Raw genomic sequence first — 27,084 nt, 5'->3', positions numbered from 1 at the left:
TAGTAAACAACATGGAACGGGAGCTGCTGGGATGGAAAGATGAGGTGGAAGCGATCGGAGAACGACAGGAATCAGTGGAATGGATGAGGCGAATAGTCAAACAGTTACTTAGACATAAGTAGTGAGCCCTATTGGCGGGAAGCCACCGGGCGTAATAAAACAATAAATGAATGTAGTACGTTTAGATCATGGCGACGAATGGTTTTCCCGGCTCGAAGCTTAACTTCTGACGCTTCCTGGACTTTCCTTCCTTATCAGTTCAGTTTTGATGCCCGGTCGTCCTCTCGTGAGTCGAATGATGCGTGACTGTCAACAACAGCACTTGCACCGGCTGTCCAGTGTTTCTCGGTATGCCGCTACGTAATTAAAATCTGAACAGTGCAGAGTCTTGAAGTCTGAAAGTGTGCGCTCCGTGGGCCAGCTTGTGGAAGCAACTGTGTGCGGCGCTTAGAAACATGGTGCTACGGGTTTTTGGCGCTCGACCTTAAGTAGACCCAAAACAGAATGAATACCGCGCAATACAGATAATACCCATAGGTCCATAAACACAAATCTACCCAGGACATATTTAGAAAAGACAAATGATATATATGACGGCACATATTTCCGTCTCTAGACATCCGATACAATCAGCCATCAATGCCAAAGCTAATACCGATATGCCGGCTCTCGATGCAACTATGGGACGGACCGCCAACGAAAAGCAGCCCAGTCAATATTCAGCCCCGAAGCCACGGCGTGTTCGAGACTTGAAGCAGAACGAGACACGCTTACCTCACCCAAATGATACCTGGCCTTCTCAGCGGGAGGCAGCTCGCCAGCGTAACCCGAATGCGATCATGAGCCGCTTCGGCCCCAAGAACCGGTCTAACAGATCAGAACTAAGGTCCGGCTCCCGACAGCCGACCGACAAGGCGTGGAAGGGGAACTGCAGTGGCTCAGAATGGAGGAAACGCCGCCTTCGCAAACAAAAGATGAACAAACCGCCGGCCAAGCACAACAAAAAGCCTCGAGGTGGTCGACGGAAATGGCGGCCGCGTCGCAACCGACAGCTGAGCCCAGTGAGCCTCGACCCAGTGAGCGAACTCGTTCAGCTGTTGCAGAAATTGGAAATTTGAATCGCGTGTCATAGCTTATACGGGGCAAAGAAGGGTTCAATCTAGATATAACCCCGCAGCACACCAAAGCTTTCTGGGATATCTATATACTATTCTAGCTGGCAACAAAGCATTTATCCAATTGAAAAATAATTCGACCCAGTGAGCTGCCGTGATTTCCCTTGCCATAAAACGTGCGTGTTTAAAGCCGTGTTTAGCCAACAGTGTCAATTTTTAGCGGCCATGGCATAGCTCCAAGCCACGAAAGCAAACTTGGTTGTAAGTCGCATCGATTGGGCGCCAAGACAATCATGCGAATTGCCTGGCAAGTCAAAAGCTCACTTCAACTCAGAAAAAAATTCTCAGCAGTATTTGATATTTCGCCATTTTACTGCACAAGGGGTCTTAACCTTTGACTGGCCTACGCTACTGAATTGATAAGGCTGAGCTGGCAGCTAGTACACCTGGCCATAAGCGTCGCTATTTTCTTGGTGGGGGGACTTGCGGCCCTCCACAAACAGACCTGCAACCCCAGGAGCAAGAGAGCAAATTTTCACAGTAGTGGAGGATAAAACCAATATAAAATTAGTTGAACGGCTAGCCACGCGAATAGCTTTACAATGGAAAATATGATTCATTCAGCTATTACACTCATGGGCAAAATGGGCTTCTAGTTTTGATTAAATATTTACTTTTTGGACTAACTTCGATAGAGCTAGAAATGAGTCAAAATTTCTCAAAACGACCTTAAAATGAAGGCAAAACTCATTCAAACGCTTTTAGCCTCACCCCGAGGTTTTTTTTCAGTCGCAATACTGATGCGCAGCTGCCAGTTGGTGTCTGGAGGCTCAGATTAGCGACAAATGTGTTGAGATTTGGGGAAGGCCATTTTGCCCATGGCTGTAGGCATCTAAACACTATTCAATAAAACCATGACGAAGTCCTAGCCCTTTTCTGTCTTCGCAGTCGTGGCGCGTTACAAGTTGTTCCCCTGCCGGGTCCTCGGCGCCTGTGCCTCTTCCGTGTCAAGTTGGCTGGTGTTACCAATGCAGCATTCTTTGCCGCTTGGATGTGGTCGATGGAGGGCGTTTTATCTGTCGGTAGCTGGAGGATGTCCAAGTCAGGCGTTGACAATATGTCGAGAGCCGGGAGGCTTGCCCTCGTCGTACTCGTAGGCGAGACAGATGCCACATTTGAAGAGCTGGAGGCGCTAGCTGCCGAAGGTTGCTGAGAAAGAGTAGCTCGCACACTTGAAGCATACCGGCGGAATTCTCCAAAGTCGGGCTCTGTAGGAAGGTTTGCAGCCACGATTTGATCCACGCCATACTCGTTCCATTCGGGACAGAGGTCATCAATGGTTATGAATATACTCCTCCCGTCTTCCGTTCCCGTGTAGATTGGAATTTGAGTGGCAGAACTCTTATTGCCGGACAATTTTTGCGTCATATTTGCGAGCATATTTTTAGCAATTGCTTCGGATCTTTTGACTTTGGCGAAATAGGACAAACGCTTGGCAGAAGGTCTCACGTCCTGTGACGCGATGCAGAAAGTCTCTGAAGGCAGGCGAGTGCCAGCTGGGGCATTAGCGACGAGACACGACTATTTATGCCTTCAAAACTAAGCAAAGAGGCCAGCCTCCTACGCGCCTGAGTCCTAGCGCCTTGCATTGTTCATGCTTCAGACGTCAGTTTTTTGCTTCCATGCCATCTTAGTGTGTGGTGAACGGGACCCAAAACTGCGCTTTCAACAACAGCTATTTTTGGTTATCCCAGCTAGTTTACCAAAGTACGGTAAGAGCTACAGTACCAGGCCAGTATGCATAACTGATCTCCTGCCAACATCACAGCGTCGCTCCTCCTCGCCTTTTGCTTCAGCAATGCTGCTGTGGCTTTCTGGCCGTCCAGACATGTCTAATTTTTTTTAGCATCGGCTCTATAGCGACAAAGGCTGGACTTACAAGTTGAAATATGCATGAAACCGCAAATTGCAGCTTTCTTGCTTCACTCGTTCCTGCAGTTTTTTAACTTCGCAGATGGTCATTCGGCACTTTTCCACCAACGGCACCAGGCTCATCGCCTCTATACCGTTGATGAGGCAAACATTGAACCATTTGGCAACCAGTTTCTCGCGCGTGTCATTGCACCAGGGGCTCACGCAACAGCGAATTACCGTCTCCTGAAAGCCCACATAACCGACAGCTTCGACCATGCGCTGCACCCTCCGGCTGGAAACCCTAGCGCTACGCTGAAATCCATCCATTCCCTCCAAGAACTTCTGCGACCACTCGGCTAAAGCAGAGCTCTCTGGAATATCGGCACTTTCCCATCGAGGCTCCCAATCGATTTCAACCTGCTCGATGTTACCCCCCGGGATTGTGTGCCTGTTGGTAGTCTGAGTCAAGGCAGTCATTGGCAGCGTATTTGATCAGCTGGGCTAGGACTTACTCAAAAGCCTTTTGATATGTGGCCTGCCACGCATCGTTGTGGATGCTGCCTAAGAGGAGCCTCATATGTACTAGATCACAATTCCTGAAAAGCGGCGTCCAATTGGCATCTTCAATATTGAATTGCATCGTGGTCAGATTAGGCGGGATACTAGATCTAGTTAGCAGACGCAGCATGCGGCTATGTCGGATGTTGGCCAACAAAGCTGGTTGAATTCTATGGAGGTCAACTGCCATAATATGGGACTCTGGGAGGAAACTGTAACTTCAATTAGCGATAAAAGCACATGCATGCGGGTTGGCTCTTACTCTTCGGCCACTTGAATGGCCCAAATGCCTGTCCCAGTTCCAAGATCCAACACACGTGTTGGGCTACCGCGCCTCACGGGGTATGAGAAAGCCTGCCCACCGCGCGCCAAAAGGAAGAATTTATTCAAAATGTCGAGTCGTTTTAGTTCTTCCTGCACAAACTTGTTAAGGCTATACGGAATCAATTGAGAAGAAAACCTTTGTGTGCGTACAGCGTCGATGGGTAACTTGTATGCGTCGTTCCAGGCCCCATAATATCGGCCATATTTCCAAAAACCTTCATCATGAGCGAAATTGGAGTTGATCATGAATTTGCAAGACTGTGGAGAGGAGGTTGCCATTTCGAAAAAAAAAATTGCATGTTGGATGATGTGACTTTTTCCAGGAGCGGGTTAGGGCGCAGTATTTAACTGCACTTATTGCCTGCAGACGGCTAGCTACTGTATGCCGAGCCGCGGTGTCGATAAGTCAAAAACAGCACTAGCTGGTTATGCTAGCCCTGCTGAGGTGGGGACTACGTCACTGGCCAGCCTGACCTTGGTTCCTACGCTTGCATCTACAGTCTTTGCAACACAGATCTATAACCATAGAACGAAAAACTTCTGCACACTATGAACTTTGCCAAAATGGGTTTACTTCCTTTCGGGCTATATTTTGCCGCACGCCGGATCTGCTCCCCCGCTGGCGAGACACATCACCTAAAATACGCCAGGCTCTGTGTATGAACATATTTATAGAGCGGCGGACTGTTGTTCTGTACACAACCGAGCCGAGACCAGTATGTGACTATTTCACCAAGGTCGTAGACATGAACTGGGGAAGCCGAGGCGAGACTTTCATCAGCGTTAGGCATGGTGAGGCGGATTTTATTGGCCGTTATCATGCTTACAAGTCAGGGCGCGAACGCGGCGCCCGGGGCATATCCGCCAGTCCACCTCACCAGCAGCACCCACCAGGCTAGCCCAAGTCAAGTACTCAAGATTAGGCGACTCTCCTCCGCACACCAGAGCATAGTCACTGGGTCTTCCATTGCTCTACGTCGTCAATCCTTCTTCCACAATTTCAGCTCGATTTCTTTGTACATGCCAGTCATGGTGTTCAGTATAGCGTCAGGTTTCAGGTCATCCCAGGTGTAACAAAGGGCATCCAACTGGATTGGGATGCGTACAAGACCCTGGATGAGCCAACGCTGTTGAAGGAACGACTAGACCTTGTCGACTTTAGTCTGATCAGTTTCGGCCGTTTTTAGATTCGTGAAAGATTTTTTGATATACTCGTTCACCTGATCGGGGCCGATTCCAACTGTTTCCAATTCGAGGTGCAGGTTCGTACGAGGCTTGGCGGATGGTCGGGACGTGATTACGACGTTAGGCTGACTCAATAGCTCGGCCAGGAACCGGGGCATACTGCTGTCGCCCGTTAGGTCCTAGGATACTTCGTCCAGGCCGTCGAGGAGAAATAATGTCCTGCTGCTTTTGGTTTCTAATGCGGGAACAGCGCTCCAGTGAGGTTCTGTCCATCCGTTGGCAGTAAGAACTCATGACTAAGGAGATCATAAAGGGTGTACTTCAGTATGCTGCGTCTCTCTAGCAGCTTCAGGTTTCGCAGAGGCACCTAAAGCACGCGGTCGAATAATTCGTTCTATTTGCCCCACGTGCCCTTAATAACTTCGTGGACAATCTTTTTGCATAAAGTAGTCTTGCCGACGCCCGCACGTCCTTAAATTAATATTCTTTATGGATGCATCGGTCGGCCGTCGCTTCCGTCGCGTTCGTTAAAAATTGCTGCCAACTCAAGCTGTAGAGTCTTGTTGGATGCCTCGACCTTCTGTCGAGCGCAGATGGAAAACGGCGACGGCGCTATGTCCCCTTCCGTTTTTAGGTAATCAGCGTCGCGGCCAGATTGTTCCACGATGGCTAGGTTAATGTAGCACTGATCCATTAACAGCGGCTCGCCCGAGAGTCGCTTAATCTTAAGTCTGTCCGCTGTGTAGTGTTTGTTACGGATCTGCGTATCGGCTTGCTCGAGCAGCGATGGGGTTTTCAGGCGTCGTATCGCCGCTGCCAGTTTCGTGAACAGCGTATCGGTCGGCCCGCCGCGCTTGTTAAGACCGGAAAGATCCGTCTCGATGCTATGGCTCTCGTCGGCATCGGCGTGGACATTAGAAGAATCCCGTGAAACCACCTACAGAGTGTTAGGCGGCTCCCGACAAAGAAATAAACACACTTACAACGCTTAGCGATAGCCCGAGAATATACGTTTTCTTAGTCTCGTAGAATAATATGATCGGAACCTTCTATTAGCGACTTTCGTTTGGGGTTATACGAGAGCGGAATGCGTCCGCAAAGTTGCTGAGATCGACCCCATGATTGTTCAGAGACAGGAGCAGCGTCGTGTCCGATCCTAGGAAACCGGTCGCAGAGGCCAGCACAGCGCCAGCACCAGAAACCGACGAACCTTGATGAGGGGCTCCAAGAAATATAACACCCGCGGTATCATCAACGATGTCTTGGGAGTCACGCCCACGCAGAGCCTTGTAGAGGTCAGAAGACATGAAGTTTAACAATTGCACACCGCCATACCTGCTTAATGATGATACCACCTAGGCTGTGTCCGATGAAGATAATAGGGAGATGCTAGTAGGAGCGTTAGCCATGTCCAGCCATGGGCGTCGTGATACTCACGGGGGATAATCGCTTTTCCCTGATCTGCTTTAACAGGCATCTGCCAATCTCCTCGGTGGTCTTGACGGGGGCGTCAATCAGCCAGTTGGAGTCATGGGCAAAACTCCAGATCATTGTATCAGGGAACTCATCCGCCCGTCGCAACTCGCATGTCCCCTTCGTTGAGCATTTCCTCACCAAGGTAAAGTAGATAGTAAAGAGATCTGAGTCATGTGTTAGTAGATTCCAGGGTAACATGTCGCATTGCTCTGAACTGTACCGTTCGGCGAAACCTCGAGGGCCAAATGCGGCGGCAAAAGGCGCCGCGAGTGCCAGCATAACAACAGCGGCGAACTTCATGACGGCTGCCGTAAGTGACGCGGGGACAGATCGCAAAATGGAAAAGGTGTATGAGAACTGAGTAGGAGAAGAAGAGACGGAAAAAGGCTACTTTCTGTTATTTGCCAATCATAAACGAGCAGGAGGGCCTATGATGGCGAGCTTTGAAACTCGTGCTGTCCAACATCCATCAATACCGAAACGCGTGTCAATGCATCTCGGCTTTTTGAACTATCCAGCATATAACACGATATACCATAGAATTTGAAGAATCATGCCGAAGTTCTTAAAAATGGCCTGTCAGCTGGCTCCAAGTTCCCACCAACACTATTCCGAAGCCGACTGTGGAAATGGTAGATATCGCGAGATTACCACCAAAGTCGTCAAAGTGCTGCTCTTGAAGTGTCCCGGCGCTGTTTCCTCTTTAGTCAGTGGGAAAGACCCTGCAGACGCCATCAATATCTGAGAACATTACATTAGACCCAGGGCCCCAACGGCGGCGAGCCGTGCGGGGCAACTGTTAAGATTGCTGGCCCGCAACGTTTTTTTTTTCTTCACCGATATTTCCTGGCTTCTATGGCTTACACTCGTGATTCTTATTGCTCTTTTCGGTCGCATTCATGGGCAATTGCGGCCATGCCAAGAATCCGCCTGCACAGCGCCCTGTCAGGGACCATCGAGGTAATGGTCCATCTAGCCCGTGAGTCTGGAATTGAGCTGATTACGCGTGTTTCGCTATTCAACAATGGCTCATATTAGCCAGACATAGCCGTTGCTGCGCTTATAACTATCAGTCTTGCCTTGTACTTATCGGCGTCACGTGGCACGTTCTTTCCCTGCTTTCTGTCGGGTTGCTCTTTCGCAATGCGACGGCAACTTCCCTTCTCCGCGCTCACTCTGGTGACGCTTCTTCTCGCCGCCAAGGCTCAAGAATCTCATGGCGTCGAGACTGAGACTATTTATCAGGATTCCATTCTCAATGAAGCGCCTACTGTCGTGGGTAACAAGGATTACCTGGAAGAACCTCCCGAAGACCCGCGCACCTTCTACTCTGACCTGCACCCATGCCCTCGCGCATGCGATGGCAAGCACTCGGACGAGTGGGATCTTTTCACGTCTATCGGTAGACTCGAGTACTGCATAGAGCCGATGCTCATCGATGTGGCGCTTTACAATCCGCTGGATGATAAAGAGACCATCACAGCCATACGTGCCTGCACTCAAGGCAATGCCAACAGTCGCGTCAACGCCGCTTTCGGACTCTCTGATGTGCCAGAGTTTCATAATGCCTCTTTTCTCAACCGCCGCAACATCCTAAGTCGACCTCGGCGCTCATCTCTCGAGTGTCCCGTGGGCAAAGACAGATCAACGGTGATTCAGCTCAGCATGTCTGGGTCAAGCCCAAATGATGGTCATCTGGATGCGGCCGTCTTCTTGCTCCATCAAGTCTCAGAGCTCTTTCAAGAGAGCGCTACTTGTCACACAAAATCGATGCTTGGATACTTGAATGGTACTGTCGTGGGAGTTTATGCCGGAACTTCCATCAACAAGGCTTCCGTGCACTCCGTTCTGGAGGAGATTACACCTCGTCTTACAAAAGAAAGAGTCGCCAATGCTACAGCGCAGATTTGCGACTCGAGCGGGAGCGCAAGCGATGTTGTTGGAGTTGCTATATTTTCAAATGGTGATCTCGCGGCGGTGCAGGACTCTCTGCGGCTTTGGGACCGCGTTGACTGCGCTGCGAATCTTGCATCGGCTCAAGAGCTTCCCGTGGTGGTTCAGGCTGAAGCACATCTCGCAATCAACCAGACAATGACCAGCAACACTGCATTGTACATAAATCATACCGGCTCTCATGTATCTGAGTTGACACGTCGCGGGTCGTGTCAGACTAAAGAGGTTCAAATGGGAGATGACTGCTGGAAGCTGGCAGTTAGTTGTGGCATTTCGCTCCAGAATCTCAAAAAATACAACCCCGACAAGGGCTTGTGCGATGGTGCGGGCGGTCTCTTGGAGGGAATGCAAGTCTGCTGTTCTGAGGGAGGTTTGCCGGATCGCAGTAAGAAGCCTGACAAGGACGGGTAAGTTGCACCCAATCCATGACATCAACAAAGACATCTTACTCAACAACATCTCACAGATATTGCGCATCATACTACGTTCAACCAACCGACACTTGCGCCAAGATCGCCACGGCAAACGGCATCACGACATCAGACTTGGCCAAATTCAATGAGGGACGACATGGGACATGGGGCTGGGCTGGTTGCGGCGTCAATCTCCAAGCCTACATAAACATTGTGAGAGTCTACGATATTTGTTGAAAGGATGTTGTCGCTAACTCGAGTTGCTCAGTGTGTCAGTGAAGGACTACCACCAATGCCAGCGCCAATCGCCAATGCGGTATGTGGCCCCGTGAAGCCAGGCAGTACGCGTCCAACTGGATCATCTGCAGGCTCTCTTCTCGATATGAACCCGTGCCCGTTGAATGCATGCTGCAACGTATGGGGAAACTGTGGTCTTTCGGATGACTTTTGCTTGGATGAACGCGGACCAACAGAAAATCCAGGAACGTCACCACGGGGGAAAATTGGGTTAGTATTCTCACGCACCTATCGTTCAACTGGCCTCACTCTGAAACTCGAATCAGCTAACCAAAATTAGTTGCATCTCAAATTGCGGAATGAGCATAGTCAGCTCCGGACCGCCTGCAGCGTATGGTCGTGTTGGCTACTATGAATCGTGGAACTTCGAGCGCAATTGCCTCTATCTCAAGGCAGAGCATGCTAATACGGGCGGAACCTATACAATCATCCACTGGGCCTTTATGGAAATCGATACTGAAAACTGGAAGCCAAAGATCAAGGACCCTCATGGGCAATGGGAAGGTTTCAAGTCTCTGACTGGCGTCAAAAAGGTTATTTCATTCGGCGGTTGGGGTTACTCAACTGCGCTGGAAACCTATGGTATCCTACGCCAGGCAATGAGCCCTGCTCACAGGCTTCAGTTTGCGGGAAACGTTGTCAAGTTCATCATCGAACATGGTCTAGATGGTGTTGACTTCGACTGGGAGTACCCTGGTGTAAGTTTGGGCAGATTGCCCCTGTCTCTTCTGAAATCACTAACGCCGCCAAAACTAGGCCACTGACATTCCAGACACACCACCCGGCAGCCCTGAAGATGGCCAAAACTATTTGGCTTTTTTGATCCTCATGAGTAACAAGATTCATAGACAGCCCCCGTATCACTACACGCTTTCGATAGCCGCACCGGCGTCTTTCTGGTACCTGAAGGCGTTTCCGATCGAAGTGATGTCTTGGTACCTTGATTACATTGTGTATATGACATACGACCTGCACGGGCAATGGGATGCGGAAATCAGTGGTCAAGTGAGGGCTGCCCAGCTGGAAACTGTCTCCGCTCGCATATCAATCTGACCGAGACTGAGACGGCACTAGCTATGAGTAAGACTTCGCACTTGATGTTTGCTGATGAATATCTTATTGACCGTTTGCATACAGTAACCAAAGCTGGCGTCCCGTCAAAGAGGATCTACGTTGGTGAAGCCAGCTACGGCCGCTCTTTTAAGATGAGCCATGAGGGTTGTGACGGGCCAGACTGTTCTTTTGAAGGCGACCGGATGCACTCGCAAGCCGCCCCGGGCATCTGCACCGACACTTCGGGCTACATATCCTATGCCGAAATTTCTCGCATCATTGAGAATGACTCTTCTTAGTATATCGGATTGGGGAAGTTAAAGTCCATGTACATTGGTTCGCCCCCATGGTATGACGGTGATCCATCGGCATCGTGCCATCGTACATCCTCCCACACAATCTTGTCGCTGGAAACGGCTGTGCCGGCCAACAAGGCGGCATAAAACGCGTCGCTTTTGCCCTCCTTCAACGTCCATCTCGTCGATGACCGGATGAGGTTGTCCTTGTCTGGTTCATCAGAGCGCTCGGAAAAGTCAGGCGGGCATGCAAAGTCCTTCTCGCAGAAGCGAAATTGGTGTAGAGGATCAGGGCAAGGAATATTCATCTCCCAGCAGATCATCGGCAATACTGTGGAACCACAAACGTAATCTTCACAGTACCGGCAAAGGCGGGTTTTGTCCCGGTTTTTCCCTTTTATTATCCAAGAATCCCAGCAATGCTTGCATGAATCGACAACTTCTGTTACCTGGCAAGTGAAGAACTCGCTGGCATTCTTGTACATGAATTCCTTGACAGTATTCTGTGCGCCGTTGGCAACAGCCTCTATGATCGTAGTGGTCCTGTATCAGCTCGTCATGCTTGGAAATGGAGTCTTTTAGGATAGCTGATAGAGCCACAAGCGTGTACTCGTCCCGGCAATGCAAAGGGATGCTATCCCTGTCTTTTTCAATGTCTTCGAGACTGGCATACGTCTCTTTGCACTCACCAGGACTGATGGTTCCGCCCTCAAACTCGTCGGACCAATCCTCACCGTGGCCAAAGGATCCATCGTCAGAGTGGTAGCTCATTAGGTCAACAGCCCAATCAATGGTTCCGGCAAAGTTCTTGCCCTTCCAAAAATTGCGTCTCGTGTCCTTGGTGGTTGGCGTCATGTATGCTACCCACTCAGTCTCCTGATAGACCATAATGTCCAGCAAAACAAATACGCCGGCCTCGTCGGCGATCTGGTGGACGCACTCTCGGTACCAATCGTCATGGCACAGCAGTCGGTTGCCAACATGCAGCGGGCCAACGACATTGGCCAAAATATTGACGACGAGCAAAAGAAGAACTTTATCATCCTCTTTCTCACCGCCATTCTCTTCTTCATTCCGTTTGTCGGAGAGATCGCCGGCACCATTGGTGTCTTGGCCGGCGTCGCTCGCATCATCACTCTTGTCGGCGAGCTTGGAGCAGTCGGGCTGGACATTTACTCGCTCGTGGACAGCAAAGGCAAAGATCCATTTGCCATTGCTGGCATTTTGCTTGCGCCTCTGGCTCTGTATGACGTCGCTGCTGTTGCGGCGGCGGCGGCGCTGCGGAGAGGAATGAAGGAGAGGCAAATTACTTCCATTGGCAATGAGGCAAAGCAGACGCTGGACAAGATTGACCGCATCTAAGGTCGTAAATCGGGTGCCAGGGCAAGCTGCCCGGTGAAGAGGGAAGTTGAACTGATCAAGGTCGCATGGGATAATGCACTACTGAAGAGCAGCTTGAATGACACGCCTGTGGTGATGAGCGGCCTTGAGTAAACGTGCAAGATTGCCAGTATTCTGGTGTTCTAGACGCCATTTCTACTCTCATTAGTCAAGGACTAACATTCTTTCATTTATTCAAAAAAAATCTTTTTTTTTTCTGTCAAGAAACGAAGTTGTGAGACATGTCGGTGATATCGGGTTACGAATCGGCCCATTTTCAACCTTCGGGAATAGCCTCATTATCCAGCGCGAACTCCTTGAATATGGATCTTGGACTATTGACCGTCACGTGCCAGTCCAGAAAGAAAATTGCTCCTCCCGATACTGGATATTAACAAAATTCTCCCCAAACCTATAAAGGCCACCTTGCCCTACCCCACCCCTGTGAGCCAAAGTCGACAGCTACATCATCAACCCCAGCATCGATTTCCTCATACGACGGACCCTGCGGTACTAGATTGTGGATTCTCAAGATGGGCAGTCTCTGCGGTTTCCCTTGTCTCCCTGCCGAGATCCGCCATCAGAGCTGGCTCCTCTCCGTGCCCGACGACCAGCCCGAAATCTGTCTCCCCTGGCCCATCAACGTGCCCGTGTGCATGCACGGCACAACCGAGCCGCTCTACACGCTCCCGTGCCAGCCGCTCACCGTCGACGTGGCGTTTCCCGTGGCCATGCACGTGTGCCGCGAGAGCCGCCGCGCGGTGCAGGACTACCTACACTTTCGCGCGTCGGAAGCGGCAGGCTGCGCGACGCCGTTTCGGCGCTTTCGGCCGGAGCTGGACGTGCTGTTTCTGGGGGACTGCGGCATTCTCTTCATGGACATGTTGGTGTGGCCAGAGTGCAGCGTTTTTGATTCGTATCAATCACCACCCGTGATGGAGGATTGCCAGCATCGAAACAGGCAGTGCACGAGGTTGATGGAGACGTTGTGCGCAACGCGTCGGTTTGCGGTGGCGGCGGCGTCGATGCCTGGTCGTGACGAAATGGTCAAGACGTTCTTTTCAAAGGTGTGGGCATGTGCCAAGCCCCCGAAACCGACCAGCTTTGAGCTTTGCTTTGTCGTCCCGACTACCAAAGACCTCAACGAGATGAGTCCAGACGACGTGCATGTCAATTTTGTGCCGCCAGGGCGGCGATGCCGTCTAGCGAGTGTTGACAAATGCGACTGGGGTGGTGTGCTGGTACCAACGGACACTGTGAGATCCAAGCCGCTACGGACGTTGGAGGCAGTTGTCACAGAGTCGGTCAAAGGAATGAGGGCCGCCGAGGAAAGGAGGCATATCGGTGAGTTTTTTTATGTGGACAGAGTTTTTTTGATTTCATTTCCGGGTGGAGTTTCTAATCAAGAGGTGGGGCAAACCCAAAAAAAAAGATGCTCGTGTAAGGTTTCCCGGACCGTATATCACGGACCTCATCGAGGCGACTGCAGGGACGTTTGTGGAATACCAGCGGGATGGGACGTGGACCGAGGTTTGCGCGGACAGAATGTACAACAACGGGATGATGATACTGGAAATACCGCCGGAGGAACGACCAGACCCCGAAGTCCAGAGGGTGTATGACGTGGACGTTGAGTTGCGACTTGCCCGATGGGTATGACCGCGCGCGCTCCCGCCGGCTATCTGTGTCCGTTGCTGACTTGGGAGACAGGATGTTTCCGATGATGAAACCGAATATTCCGATGATGAGTAACGAATGAAATGTCAATACATGCAGAGGGGCTCGGCGTATGTTTCTTATATTATGGCGTCGAAATTGCGAGGGTGAAGAAAAAAAGTGCTGCTTTTGCGACAGCTAGGAAGATGTAACCGCGATAGAGTTGCAATGTGGAAAATGGCGAGCTTTCAGAGTAAACCTGCCAGGCCCCATGAAACCAGTTCGGCGTCCTTGCGCGCTCCCGTTTGTGAAAACATCGAGAACAACGCCCATGATGTGCTGCCACCCAACTATCAAGTGTCGAGCACAACGTTCTTTTGCGATTGAGTTTCATTCCTGTATCTGCAGTCATGCCACAGATCAAGAGAGCCGCTCGTGCTGCAGTAATTGCGCCGCAGACTTGCGCCGTCGGGTCGATTTCCAGCATACCTTTAATCAAGTCGATAAAAGCACCAACTTCAGTCTCTCGCATATCAGGGGGCCTGCTAAAGGGCTTCCCTTGGCCATTAAGCAAGCGCTCAAGGCTCGTCGGCTTCAAGCTAGGAGTCTGAAGAAGCTTCCCTAGCAATGCAAACATGTCAGCAACACAGCCGAGTGGCAGTGCGATGTATATTGGGGGGTTTACCTTGCTGATCAAAAAGTTGTGCGGAGCGACGTCCTCTCTCATCAAGTAGGCTGGGCGGAAACGGGCCGAGGACTTGCATGATTTTTGCCAAGCGGTCATCTTCGGCAGTCCAGGTCCCCCTTTCTGATGCTTCTCCGGAGAAGAGAATTATGCCTTGAACAAACTCAACCACCTTGTTTTGTGTGTTCGAAAGCCGTTTTACGATGGTGGGGCCGGCGGCACCCCAGGCTCGCCGGGCCGCACCCGATTAAAACCAAATATAAAGTAAATCTAGTACAGTACAGTAACAATAACCAGTGTAGATTTTGTTACTAGGAAGCCATATCTTGTTGTAATAAAACACCTCTAGAATGCGAATTTGTGCTCCCATCCGGTCATGACCACAACATGACGAACAAGTGGCTTCGTGATAGCAGCTTGATAGCTGCGGCTACCGCGACAACTTGCGTACTTGCAAATGCAAAATAACCAACCTTCCTCTTGCATCTACACTGGTACCCACCTTTGTAGAGAGAATTTGCAGCCACCCAAACGCACACCCAGTAGACAGCAGCACCGAGTGACCCGTTCAGCGCTCTTGCGCAGCCGTGGGCAATGGCGATTGACCAATCGTCCACGCCCGCGACCGGCGCGAGGGGCCAGACGGCGCCTGCGTAGATAAATACAAGTCCAAATAGGTACGCGGAAAGCTACCAACCGTCCGGCGTCGGCGTGGGAGAGAGCCAAACCAATTGGACAGAAATTGGCTGAATCAGGCGCTAACACCCGTGGGTTTAAAAGGCACATAGCCGCAAAGGGCAGAAAGCGCTAAACGGTTGGAGGAATAAATGGACAAGTGACAAAAAGCCGTTATCCACGAAGTAGGTTGCTAGAAACTGTTGCGCAGATAGTCTATTAACCCACTCTCTTTGCCACGGGCGTCTTAATTTCCCGGGACCACCTCATAAATCATCTAAACATGTAGCAGTTGCTATCGGAGGGGATGACTCCCGCGCCGTCCACTGGTGGCGCCCGCCTCGCCGCAAATTCCGTGTTCAACGTCATCGCCAGTCAGTCCTGGCCAGCACCGGCTTAGCCCTGCTCTCCCGCGCCGCCCCAAAGGCTCATCGTCTGAAGCGCAACCAGGGAGCCCCGATGAATATCCTTATGACGAAGTAGAATGGCGCCGCCTCACGAACCAGCAGCAGTATGGCTATCAGTCGCTTAGCTCGCGTTCGAGCCCGCTACAGATCAACACAAGACTCGAGTATTTCCCGGAGGAAGGTGTCTACAATCACGGCACTCGTGGTGATCAGTTGGTCCTAAGGACTATCCATACACATCACGGCCATCCGGTGTCGCTAGAATCCGAGTCAGTTGACCACGAGCACGACCCGCACCGTGACACATTGGGCGGCCTTCCACAACGAGGCTCAAGACCAGGATCTGTTGCAGAGAGCACCGTATCCTTAATCCCTATTTAAATAAGCCTTTTGATGTGAGAAAACAGGAGATGGCCAACTTCGTTCTTCACTTCTGCGGCGGTGGACGATGAGCTTCCACCTCCACGTGGTGCCCGCTGGGAACTCGCAGAGAAACAGTCCGATTCTCTGCGTGCCAAGAGCAGCTCGATGAACCCTCATCTCGCATGTCATGATAGATGATCGATACACTCATGGGCAAAATGGGCTTCCCGTTTCGGTGAAGTATTTAATTTTCCAAGCAACTTTGATGGAGTCAAAAGCTTGTCAAAATGTCTCAAAAAACAACCTTAAAATGAAGGCAAAACCAAACTCATTTAAACGCTTTCATGCCTCACGACCATTTTTTTCTGGTCGTCATATTGATGCAGAGCTGCCAAATGGTGTCTGGAGGCTTACATTAGCAACGAATGTATGGAGATCTTGAGGAAGGCCATTTTGCCCGTGGCTGTAGCTACCAGGCGATTAGAGTTGATAATTGTAAGGGTCTTTCTGATCGACAAGGAATCCGTAGAAGACCAAGCGAAGCTCTCTAGTTCAGGACTGAGCTTGTCAATATCCAGGGACCATTTCGACCTGTGCGCCGCGACCCGCTTTAGATGAACGAGTCAGGCATCCATGCAGAAAACTGTTTATTGTGATCAATTTCTTGTTTGCAGCATTCGGCCAATAGAAGCCCTTCTAGGTCGTGACGAAAAGCTGACAGTATTGATCATCACAACGTTTGTTGACCAACAGCTGGGTGTAAATTTGAATCGCCGCTGTGAAGCGCAATGCTTGCCCTCCAAATGTTCTTGGAGAGCTCACCCAGGTCGCGCGGCGTCGCGCGACTGGCCGGACGGGCGAAGGATTTCTGCACGGTCAAGCTATTACCTGGATATTTACCTTCGCATCACAGCACTTAGTTTTGAGTATTCCGCGATATTGTTTTTATTGAAATCGCACAGGCATAATGGATCATGATAGAACCAGGCAGCGACATTGTTGGCTCTATTGAATATGCATTACTTTGCGTCATACTAATTCGGCTCGAAAAAGGCGGTCTTTTGCTATAGAAACATCTTCTCCAATGCCCGTCGTGTGACCCCTCTTCGATCGAAACGCCGCTGGCAATTTCACTTCGGTTTTGTCTAGCTCCACGGGCGCTTGCACGTTGAGGCGGCTGCACGAGCAATGACCTTTTTAAAATCGATAATCAACTATAGACTAGGTTCATAACCATATGCTATTGAACGCTCTTGACTCTTGGCCATGTGCGTATATCAACCCTAGCTTTCGTGACCTCCTGTGCCACTTATCTGAGCCAAATAAATGGACAATCAAGTTTTTCGCTTCTTGAACAGCATCATCGCCGCTCATTGACCGCTCGTATTTGGCCATGAGCGCTGAACAGCATCTCCGTTGTCACCAGATGGCGTTGTGGCTGCGTCTCCAACATCGGGTGAAAGATGAGCTACAAGGACTTGAGAGGGTAAGAACATCAACGGAATATCGGGAGAATTTCTCGCTGGATCAGTAGACTGCCCCAGCCGCGAATACTGCATTTTCGCACATCACCAAAGACACACCACGTCTAAGTCACAATTTCCATTGATCATGCGCAGCCCGGAGCTACGACGTACCAAAGCTCATTGGTTCAAGAAAGGCTGTCAGGCGTGAGAATCGGTTGATCTGTTTTTAGACTGGTAACGTTCTTTGGCTAGATAAGAGCCGACAAAGTACAAAATCGTCCCCGCAGGTATCGCTCGATGAGTCGCTCGCTTTGCTGTTATTTCTGACGCAAGCTCCGATATTCTTCTCGAAGCTCTTCACAAAGCTTGGTGTAGACTTCGCGCACCAGTGGCTCCAGATCCGGGTGATCTCTGATGATCATCTTCGCAACTAATGGCAGTACCTCACGTTTGTTCTCAAGATGTAACAAATTTGTGTTTTTGTAGAGGGGGCATTTACCCGCCTCGTTGTGTTGGGCGAAATGGGCATATCCAGCGTCACGGTTCGCACAGTCCAGATTCTTGCGGCAAACGTAGCTGCGAGCATTGTCAGTAAGTGTTTTGTTCATTGCGAAGCCGGAAAATACGATACCATTGCTTGTTTTCACATTTGCTGCAAACAATCTTGTTGCAGGCTTCTCGGAGAGTGAATGGAGTCTTGCATTTGCTGTAATAGGGTTAGCCGTGTACAACGAATGCATCGTGTGAGCGTCTTACTTGCACCTGCGTATGACAGCAACCGAGAGACACTCGTAGAATATAGCAGAAACTTTTGCTTTGAGATCGGAAGGAGACACGAATGTCGTTTTGTTACACTCATGTCCATGGTGCGCTTGACGTCGGCATCGTCTGCAACTCGCTAAACGGCAGTTGTGGTTCCGACAGCGGAAAATAGGTGCTGTCTCAATGTCAGGGTACTGCTCCGACCAGGGGCAGAACGGACATTTGGCGTCATCTTTGAGCACTAGCTCGAGGTCGCGTCGAATTTCGTCAATGACAATTTGTTCGAGAAGTGCTTTGCAATCAGGCTCGCCGGTTCGCGGGCCCAGGAATTGGAACTGTTCGGCAAGAAATGGAGCGGAACAGATACCCTGGCCCGTTTTGCATCGAATCGTGGCACTCCCTTGGCTGATTGTATATTTGGCCAGATTTTGTAGACAATCCAAGCAGTAGAAGTGATTTGTCGACCCTCGACATTGTTGCCCCTCCTTTGACGGAACAACATCGGAGCAAATTACACTGAACCTATTAGCATAGAACCGTAAATGTGATGGACTCATGATCGAAATTACCATGGAAAGCGCTGGGAGCTGTAGCCTTTGTTTTCATCCTGGTGATCGGCCTTGCGGTCACCGTTGACAACACCCGTATGGTCACCAAACTCTGACTCAAGGTCGGAGTCATCGGACTCGCTATCATCACTGATCGTGATGACGTCTTCGGACTCGCTATCATCACTGATCGTGATGACGTCTTCGGACTCGCTATCATCACTGATCGTGATGACGTCTTCGGACTCGCTATCATCACTGATCGTGATGACGTCTTCGGACTCGCTATCATCACTGATCGTGATGACGTCTTCGGACTCGCTATCATCACTGATCGTGATGACGTCTTCGGGCTCGCTATCATCACTGATCATGATGACGTCTTCGGACGTGTTGGAAGGACCGCGTGTTCTCTGTAGAAGTAGCTGCCGATGTGGACCGTCACTGCGGTGACTGCGTGCTGTGCATTCTGCGACGTATGTGTTCGCGGCCGGATGGATCTTCTTACTTGCGTGCTGCTGTGTTTTTGACTCTACTCCAATTGAGAGGTCTATCTGTGCCCTGCCGAGATAGTAACACCGGACACCGGTTTTTCGCGTATGGCTTTGTTTTCTGCCTCACGAACTTGTTTTGAGGCACGCCATGAACGTTTTTGACAGGGACACGCATGTTTCTGGGTGTGCTTCAAGGCTTCGACGCTGCGATTCTTGCTTCGATCAGGATTTTGGCTTGTGCTCTGGCAATCAGCTTTGTTTCGAAAGGAAACAAAGAGGGAATGAAGATTGGGGTGCAACAAGTCGTGGCCGCTGGGTGCCGTCTTATAGCTGCGTTGCCCTCACTCATTTTCAAAAATCACGCTCAATCTTACGCTGCAGCCGTCGCAATGCACGCAGCGAAGAACGCCTCATAGCCTTCGGACAACATTGAACAACGCTTCGTGGAGATTGGGTGAGGCAAATCGGTGAGTGGGCTCCTATGCAGTGCGAGCAGCCGAGGTGTTGCATTGTCTCCTGCGGACAGAAAGGCAATGACAATGCTGCGATCCATGGTATGAACGTTGACGTCAGGGTTTCCACTTTGGCAAAAGCCGAAACTGTGTGCACGTAACCATCTGGCAGCGTTTGCGAGTGCTGTCATTGAAGTCGCGACAGCATCTTTGCAGCTACCTTTGCTATCGGGCTCTTCGCGGATAGAATGGCAGCTCTCCCTGCTATCATCCTGAAAAGTTGGCAGCATGACGCTGAATAACCTATATCGATGCCCGTCAGCGGGATCACGCCGGCGTCTGGCAGTTCAGGAGTGCCACCGCGCGCGTGTCGCGCCAACGACCCACGGCCTTTGTCACCTGATCTCTGTACAGGGATCAGCGGGGACCAACGGGAGCGCTACCGTCAGCAATACTTCGCGTTTCGTTTTTTTTGCATTCTAGCCTAGACTGCAACAACAGGCAAACGCTAGCACTGCAAGGCGTTGTTGACCCCTGCTTGGTGCGATAATATCAACTCAGCCGTTGTATTGCGATGCTAATGGAAGAGACAGCAACAAACTGTGCACTGCTTCAGGAGAACCTTGTGATCTCCATTACGCAGATATTCGTACCATGTGTCAGCAACGAATCGGCTATGAATGCTGACAATTATTGAAGTTGGTCAGCCATATCATGCTAGAGCAACTGACGAGGCTGAGCAGACCCCTCCATGGAGACACTACTTACGACTCGGCATCCCCGACAGGATGCCAAAGACAGCTGCGCATGCCGCATGTCACCGGCCCGAGCTGGCCAGGGTTTGGCGATGACGACAATTCCCTTCGATCCATAACGCCACGTCCTTCTCCTGAAGCTGTCATCGGGAGCGAGGAATAAGTGGCATGGTCTCATAAGCATATCAATCCCGCGCGAGCTACATATGAACCGGAAGTCCTTCAACAACGTGCAGGCAAGAAGCAACCTACACCGACATTCAACATGCAGCGGATTGAGGCGTTAAAATATAGCTTGGAGCTCTTTAAGGACAAAACTTCTGCAGCATAAGATTGGAACATGTACACAGAAAGGCGTTTCAAGTGTCACTCTTTTGCTAGTTAACTTGTAACGAAATGGTGGATCTCGATCTGGCCGCTAGAGTTATCTGGTACCCTGTACCATTTTTTTTCCTGAGGCAAGAATGAGACTACATGGGCAGAAACTGATTGAATGCCGTATTTCTAGGCAGAAAAAAGCTCAGGATAGGAAGGGAATTTCTACTCCATCGCCGAAAGGTAATTTGGTCGTAACAGAGCAACAACTGGTGCATATATGGCAAACTAACGGCTGAGTTTAATCGCACATTTACCCCACGAAAAAGTTTCGGGTACCTGGTGGATATCAGGCGGCGCTACGTCACAGGCTAAAATGGCTGCCACTATTATTCTTGTTAACTAAAAGTGTGACATTTGTTTCGCCCTTCTCTGTAGCTTTCTTGCCGTCGCCATATATGCTGCGCGGGCCCACGTCCGTGTATCAACGAAGTCTCGGTGATTGACAGTTTTCACGACATTGGACACTAGTGATCGGAATATCGGATGACATAATATGCATAAATTTATTGGATGAGGCCCTCTCCGAGCAAGGTCTGTCAGACCTATCATTCCAAGACTGGAGTTGAAGTGTACACATGCGCATCTTGGAACCCTAAACCGGCGCTCGAGATGAGTCCATAGGACGGGGAGGGTGGCCATGAGAGTCCCTATAGGCGTGCTGTTTGAGAAAAAAACGCCATAAATGAATTTTGCGGAATGTCATAGCCACACGGCCGTCAGCAACCCTGCTCTGCCGGGGCTGCTCAGATAGTTGCAGCACGGTTTGCGATATGGCGCGAGCGCCGGGACAGCTCAATCATGACTGAGCTCTCGATGGAAAAGAGTTGTGACCGTGCATGCACAAGCACGGCCGGGGACGGGGCGTGATATGAAGATGGCAATGGACAGTTGTCTGTTCGCGCGTCTGCGAATAGTCGCTGGTCCAAGCGAAGGGAAGATCTGAGAGCTGATCCGCACAGAGAGGGGCCGGCAGGTTTGACTCATAGTATGCTGCCAGCAGCAGCCGGCAGCTTCCCGCCTGGCGTATAGCCGCTCCCTCAAGACCGCGGGTGGGGGAGATTGAGCGGGATGGCAACAGCGATGCTTCACGGTGAAATTGGCCGCTATTGAAAAACCGCTACCGCTGCTGCCTCGCTTGACGCTATGGACGGACCCGCTTGGATATCTTTGCTGGGCGTTTTGCTCGCTTGGACCAGTACTCGTTCAACACACCCGAGGCGACTTGCTTGACGTATGTCTCTGGCTCCCAAGTCGTGTCCCTTTTGCTGAAACCCGTCCATTGTACCTGTAGCCAGATGGCTTTCTCACCTTTCTCATTCTTGACCTCCTTATGCCGGTGAACCGCAAATATCTCATAAAGTGTAGGGTCGGGCATATAGACAGGTCGGGGGGTGGCCTTCCAAAGCCTTAGAAGTTGGTCAGGGTCGTCGGATTGTAGGTAAGCCGCCTCGCGGACAAGCTCATTTGCCGCCGTTTGATCCGACAGGCTTGAGATTCAATGACAGAATGCCTGGCTCAAGCCACTCATAACTTTCGTACGCCCAATTTCGACCGTTGTAATGAACCAGTTGTTTCGCATCGGTTGTGACCGATTGGGATTCAATTGTTGACACTCCAAGTTCGCTTCGATCAGGAAGGGAGTTGGACTTGCCCATCAACATTGCTCCGCCCGGTGCCTTTGGTGCAGTCGGCGGTGCTGATCCATTTGGTCTCGCTGGTTCCTCGGGCTGTTCTGAATCGTTTGGCGACGCTGCCCCGCTCGGCGACGCTTCCTCGCTCTGATGTGCTTCTTCCGTCGGCGAGTAGTTCAAGATCCGTATTAGCGATGCCATCCTGGATGCCGAAATGCTTGTTTATGATTGACGTTCTGGCTGTGACGGTCAAAATTTAGGTTATCGAAAGAAGATAATATGCGCCACAGCGCGTTGCGCAGCTCCTTGTTGCCGCCCCATAAATCTGCCTGAACTTTCAACCAGAAAACTGGCGCGTCAACTTCGCGCGTCGAGCGCACCTAGGTGTGTGGTTGGTTTTGCCGCCCTACAGCCTTCATGTGTGTATTTCCCACCACCTCTGGGCCGTGCCCGGTGTGAAGTCACGGCTGTCTTGCAAGTACACATCCCCGATCTGCACGAATGAGAAGCAGATTCCTTACGGTATGCCCCTGCTCTAGAAGCAGCAAGTTTTGACGGCTCGTATCGTTGGCCGTCCTCTCGCATCGGTTCAGAATCAAATCGACGGCGTGCATGAGGTAGGCAATTTTCTGTTCGGCGAGATGGGGTATAGTAATACTTTCGCAAGCCTCGCCATCGCCTTGGCCAAGATACAGACCGCCTCTATGCCTTGGTATGGATATCATGTCCTTTAGGATGTCTCTGCGGATGCCTTTGTACATCTCGCGCCACCGAGTGCGGTCCAGCCACGGGCTTATTGCCAGACCTGCCTATATCGATATCCACCAAAATCCGAGGCCTTATATCGATATCCAGATAAGCTCGCGACACTATATGGATATCGATATATCCAGACTGATATCCATATAGCCACATAGCCATTTTAGCAACCTTGATATCCAGCTAAGCCACATCTATTTATAGCAGTCTAGAAGAATGTGGGCGCTGTCCTAATCTAGCAAATCCTCAGCCTCAGTGTCCATACCCAACTCAACAGCACCGCTCGAAAGAGCCCCCTGCCGCCATGCGACCTAGGAACAATGATACCCTCGCGTATCCAGTTGCCCACGCACTCCACCTTCGCCAGGTTCTCGCACGTCATGCTCCTCTGTCCCATGATAGCGTACGGCGCGCAGACGAAAAGTGCGACTCTACATTAGATGATTCAGGAGGAGTGGAGAGGATATCAATGGCCATACGGGACAAACGTGGATATGATTTCCTTTGATCTGGATGCAGCCACCACTCGAGAGGATACCCAGTAATCCGAATTGGAGGCGCATTAACAAAGGCTTCGAAGTCATCAGCATCATCTACTACAGGATCAGTGACTGCGATATCGCTCAATAGCTCATCAAGCTCGTTGCGCTGTCTCCTAGAAGAGGACACATCTGGAGGCACTGGCAAGGATTCTGGGATCGCCGCAGTCTTGTACTCGTCTAACCAAATTTTCTGCGCAGCAGCAATGGCAGGGGCTTGCCAGGACTCCCTCCAGTTCCGTTCAGAATGTATTTCCGTCGTTTCGAAGGATCAAGGAGGAGCGCGGCAGCATATACAGGCGTCTGATCTGATAAAGCGTAGTACTTGTCAAGCACGAACCAGCCCATGTCGATGCAGTGTACCATGTGAGGATCTCATGTTTCTTCCGAACTATACAACTGCTGCATAATTATAGCGGCTTGTTAGTAGAGCCCGTAGCCCGTAGGTAAAAGGAAGTACGAAACTAACCTTGTACTTCTCATACTGCCGCAATAAAACATCCATGATCGAGAGGGATTGGGATAGTGTCGAGCGTGCCCCCTCAGCAAGCAATGTAGCCGAGGCAAACGGCTGCAGGAAACGATGCGTTCGTTTTATGAACTCCCACTCTGAAGCTAGTAGAATCTCGTCTTGAAGCTCTCTATCATGTTCAATTAGGAACTGCTTAACACGCGTTTGATACCGCAGAAGATTATCCAGCAATCGATACCATGAGTTCCAACGTGTTGCATTATCGATACCTAGTCGAAGCTTGATCTCGTCATCCCACACAGCCGAATGAAGAGTGGATTTGCGTATCCATACCACAACATTGCGCACCTTGCGTAGTGGCGCGATATGCTGCCACCCAGTAAAGTTCTCAAGTATACGGTTGCCTCTCCTTGAGGATCTTCTTTTCCGATCGGCCGCGTACCTGCGCCTTCGGGGTCGCGGCCATGGATCTGACAGGAATTCGCGGTAGCGAGTAGGACTATTCGGCTCTGTTGGGATATCGTCATCGAGGTCGGCATCGGCGGCCGTACTGTCTACAACGTAGTGGTTAACGCTGGCTGTACTCGAGCGTGAGGAACTGACCATGAGACACGCCAGTCTTGGCGCTGGCCATTTGATCGAATGTAAGTGGCAGTTTCGATAGAAAGACACAGGCTCAGGCAGAACCTGTCGTACTTGAGCTTGCAAGGGTGGAGTACTTCTTCCTGGATGTGATCAGCATGTACTTGTAGTTACCCTGAACGGCATGATGGTGCTCAGGGTGTTGGTGATAAGATCGACCCCGATATCCGACATGATCGGCGCTGACGTGGTAGACCACCTTGGTTTTGGTATGAGAACGTTCTCGGCTGGTGCCTAGATTTCGATCAAAGCGCCTGATCAGTTTTATAGCCCGCAAAGCCTGCCAAACGATGGGTTCGCGCGCTGTTCAACCACCAAGGGCTACACAGTCGCTCAGCTGCTGCGTATAATAGCTCCGTAGCCACGTACCCAGCGCAACGCCTACTCTGTTTTGGTTGCCTGTACCCTTTTTCGTCACCGTACTTACACCGACTCAGGTGACTCGTTCTAGAGAGTGGTACCGACGTCATCGCAATCAGCGATCCGGGGTAAATTAGCCTCGCCAAAGCATGGTGTATGAATAGCTGCTGGCTGTATTGTACATCTCCACATTCATGCGCTCACGCCGACATGCCCCAAGCATCTACGTACTAACCCGAAGTCTTATCAATATGACGGTCAATGCCACCAAACTATTCAGTAGCAAACAATGGACAAGAAAACACGCTCCTATCATCCGCATGCTGGTGAGCTGAGGAAGAAGCGTCGCTTCAGTTCACGGATGAATGAAAATTAGGAGATTACTGTACATCCGCGTATCAGCAGTGGAGATTTGCCAGCGCGGCCCAGGGCAGCCTTACGCTGCACTCGCTCTCTTCGGCCTGCTGTTACGCAGTTCTTGCTCGCCGGCGTTGCTGGCGTGAACCTTACTCGCCATTAATTCTGGTCTGCATCGTCGTCCAATCCAGCCTCGAACGAAGTTCGTTCACTCTTTTCTAGTCAAAATCTGCCTCACGACTGTAAAAGGCTCAGCGGTGCCTCTAGGCAAGCGCGTCCACTTTCTGGTCCTTTACCTTGTCCGCTTGGTGAATTTTGCATCCGTCCACTCTAGCCTCTCTTCCCCTTCTCGGTACCGCGAACTATCAGAGTGCGGTGTCTTCTGTCGTTTTATTTAGTTCCCCTTTTGTTCACTGCTGATTGTCCGCCTTTTGCGCAACCATTTCCCGACAGCTTAAGCTAGTGGCTTTCCTTCTCTTGCTGCTTTTCGGGCCAACAGTCTTGGCTGATGCGTTCGTGCTCCATGGCTCCTCCAGGTTCTGACCACCACCCGTCGTTGGCACCATCGGCGCATCATGCTCGCGCATTACTGGCTTTCTGGCTGTGCTAGCAGCCTATCGCTTTAGGCGACGGCGGCTCAGCCCATGTCCACTTCTCCCCTTCGTTTTCCTTTTCTGCCCTTCAGCTTCTTGACAGCGGGCACTGGCACTGGTTGAACCAAGAAAAAAAAAAGAAAAAAAAAAGGGAGAACAACTGCCAATATCACCGGCCACAAAGTCAGCGTCGCAAGCTTCTCTTCCCTGGAAAGTGCTATCGCCGGGAAAACACCCTCAACAGAGCGACACGCAAGATGAGGAAGCGACACATGGGTGACATCTTGTGCACAAACGGCCACCGAAGTTCGTTACAGGTTGCGCAAAGATATCGAGTGGCTGATCTTTGACATTTGGCATCCTTAACATATTTACGATGCTGGCACGCACAACAGTCAGCCCAGGTCTACCCGGCACTACATACCGTCTAGCCAGCAAACTCCGAAATGCAGAACAAAGATCGCATTTTAATGCCTTTGAAGAAGAATTTCAGGAACAGAAGAAATGAAAATATTTCTAGGAGTCTTCAGAGGGTCATGTGCAGATTAGACTACCTGAATCGCAAATACGGCGTTGAAGTCTATCTCTGCGCTAGAGACAAGAGATACTTCGAGTATAGCTCATCTCCGTCATTCCATCCCACAACTCTTGATGTCGTAAGTGTCACGATCTCCAAACAGCACATATGCTTACCGCGACAGAGCCAGAGTTACAGGCCACTACGCAGAGGTCCAGCGGACTTTGACAACGGGGCTAGTTGTGCGGCAGGATGCGACAAGTCCACGTTTGTTCCGGACTGCGCCAACATGATCTTCACTTGACATTGGCTGTTCCGTGGAGGAAACTTTTAATGAACTGTGAATGATGATCTCCTTGTCTTGTAGCCGCGCAAATTGGCCACTTTTCGACATCATGTCACTTTCAATGAGAGAAGGTGAGAGGGTATTCATAGGAGATGAAATACGATATTGATTGCATCATTTTGAACTTCGAGTTTTGCGTTAAGCTTTCACAGGCCTACGATTGAGTACAGTACCCCCACAGGTTCTGCGCGTCGAATAGCAATTTGCCAGAAACATTCTCTATCGATGTCAAGGGGGTGTTAGTTCGAGCTAAGATGCATCGA

At 50.7% G+C, this 27,084-nt stretch overlaps 8 protein-coding genes across 8 annotated transcripts; 3 read left to right on the top strand and 5 right to left on the bottom strand.

Annotated features, from left to right (window-relative positions):
* Positions 1-5,583: 5,583 nt before the first annotated feature.
* Positions 5,584-6,872, bottom strand: ISF_09554 (peptidase C14; the record flags this gene model as incomplete). Its single annotated transcript, XM_018853155.1, has 4 exons — positions 5,584-6,033; positions 6,212-6,382; positions 6,432-6,485; positions 6,534-6,872. The coding sequence occupies 4 exons, from the start codon at positions 6,870-6,872 to the stop codon at positions 5,584-5,586; spliced, it is 1,014 nt and encodes a 337-aa protein (XP_018699665.1).
* An 843-nt stretch (positions 6,873-7,715) lies between these two features.
* Positions 7,716-10,288, top strand: ISF_09553 (Glycoside hydrolase, subgroup, catalytic core; the record flags this gene model as incomplete). Its single annotated transcript, XM_018853154.1, has 5 exons — positions 7,716-8,932; positions 8,992-9,151; positions 9,207-9,445; positions 9,516-9,933; positions 9,992-10,288. The coding sequence occupies 5 exons, from the start codon at positions 7,716-7,718 to the stop codon at positions 10,286-10,288; spliced, it is 2,331 nt and encodes a 776-aa protein (XP_018699664.1).
* A 295-nt stretch (positions 10,289-10,583) lies between these two features.
* ISF_09552 (hypothetical protein) lies at positions 10,584-11,472 on the bottom strand (the record flags this gene model as incomplete). The annotated part of the gene is made up of 3 exons (XM_018853153.1): positions 10,584-10,811; positions 11,034-11,110; positions 11,274-11,472. 3 exons carry the CDS (start codon positions 11,470-11,472, stop codon positions 10,584-10,586), a joined length of 504 nt encoding a protein of 167 aa, XP_018699663.1.
* A 69-nt stretch (positions 11,473-11,541) lies between these two features.
* ISF_09551 (hypothetical protein) lies at positions 11,542-11,946 on the top strand (the record flags this gene model as incomplete). Its single annotated transcript, XM_018853152.1, has 1 exon — positions 11,542-11,946. The coding sequence occupies one exon, from the start codon at positions 11,542-11,544 to the stop codon at positions 11,944-11,946; it is 405 nt and encodes a 134-aa protein (XP_018699662.1).
* Positions 11,947-12,497: 551 nt separating this feature from the next.
* On the top strand, positions 12,498-13,716 carry ISF_09550 (hypothetical protein; the record flags this gene model as incomplete). Its single annotated transcript, XM_018853151.1, has 3 exons — positions 12,498-13,308; positions 13,397-13,617; positions 13,675-13,716. 3 exons carry the CDS (start codon positions 12,498-12,500, stop codon positions 13,714-13,716), a joined length of 1,074 nt encoding a protein of 357 aa, XP_018699661.1.
* A 4,827-nt stretch (positions 13,717-18,543) lies between these two features.
* ISF_09549 (hypothetical protein) lies at positions 18,544-18,900 on the bottom strand (the record flags this gene model as incomplete). Its single annotated transcript, XM_018853150.1, has 1 exon — positions 18,544-18,900. One exon carries the CDS (start codon positions 18,898-18,900, stop codon positions 18,544-18,546), a length of 357 nt encoding a protein of 118 aa, XP_018699660.1.
* Positions 18,901-21,746: 2,846 nt separating this feature from the next.
* Positions 21,747-22,437, bottom strand: ISF_09548 (Chromo domain-like protein; the record flags this gene model as incomplete). The annotated part of the gene is made up of 2 exons (XM_018853149.1): positions 21,747-22,092; positions 22,145-22,437. The coding sequence occupies 2 exons, from the start codon at positions 22,435-22,437 to the stop codon at positions 21,747-21,749; spliced, it is 639 nt and encodes a 212-aa protein (XP_018699659.1).
* Positions 22,438-23,909: 1,472 nt separating this feature from the next.
* Positions 23,910-24,774, bottom strand: ISF_09547 (transposase-like protein; the record flags this gene model as incomplete). The annotated part of the gene is made up of 4 exons (XM_018853148.1): positions 23,910-23,936; positions 24,004-24,556; positions 24,610-24,707; positions 24,763-24,774. The coding sequence occupies 4 exons, from the start codon at positions 24,772-24,774 to the stop codon at positions 23,910-23,912; spliced, it is 690 nt and encodes a 229-aa protein (XP_018699658.1).
* Between the last annotated feature and the right edge of the window lie 2,310 nt (positions 24,775-27,084).

The sequence above is a fragment of the Cordyceps fumosorosea genome (genome assembly GCF_001636725.1).
Source record: "Cordyceps fumosorosea ARSEF 2679 chromosome Unknown scaffold_54, whole genome shotgun sequence".
In the NCBI taxonomy this organism is placed as follows: domain Eukaryota; kingdom Fungi; phylum Ascomycota; class Sordariomycetes; order Hypocreales; family Cordycipitaceae; genus Cordyceps; species Cordyceps fumosorosea.
This window is presented reverse-complemented; position numbering and strand designations above follow the sequence as displayed.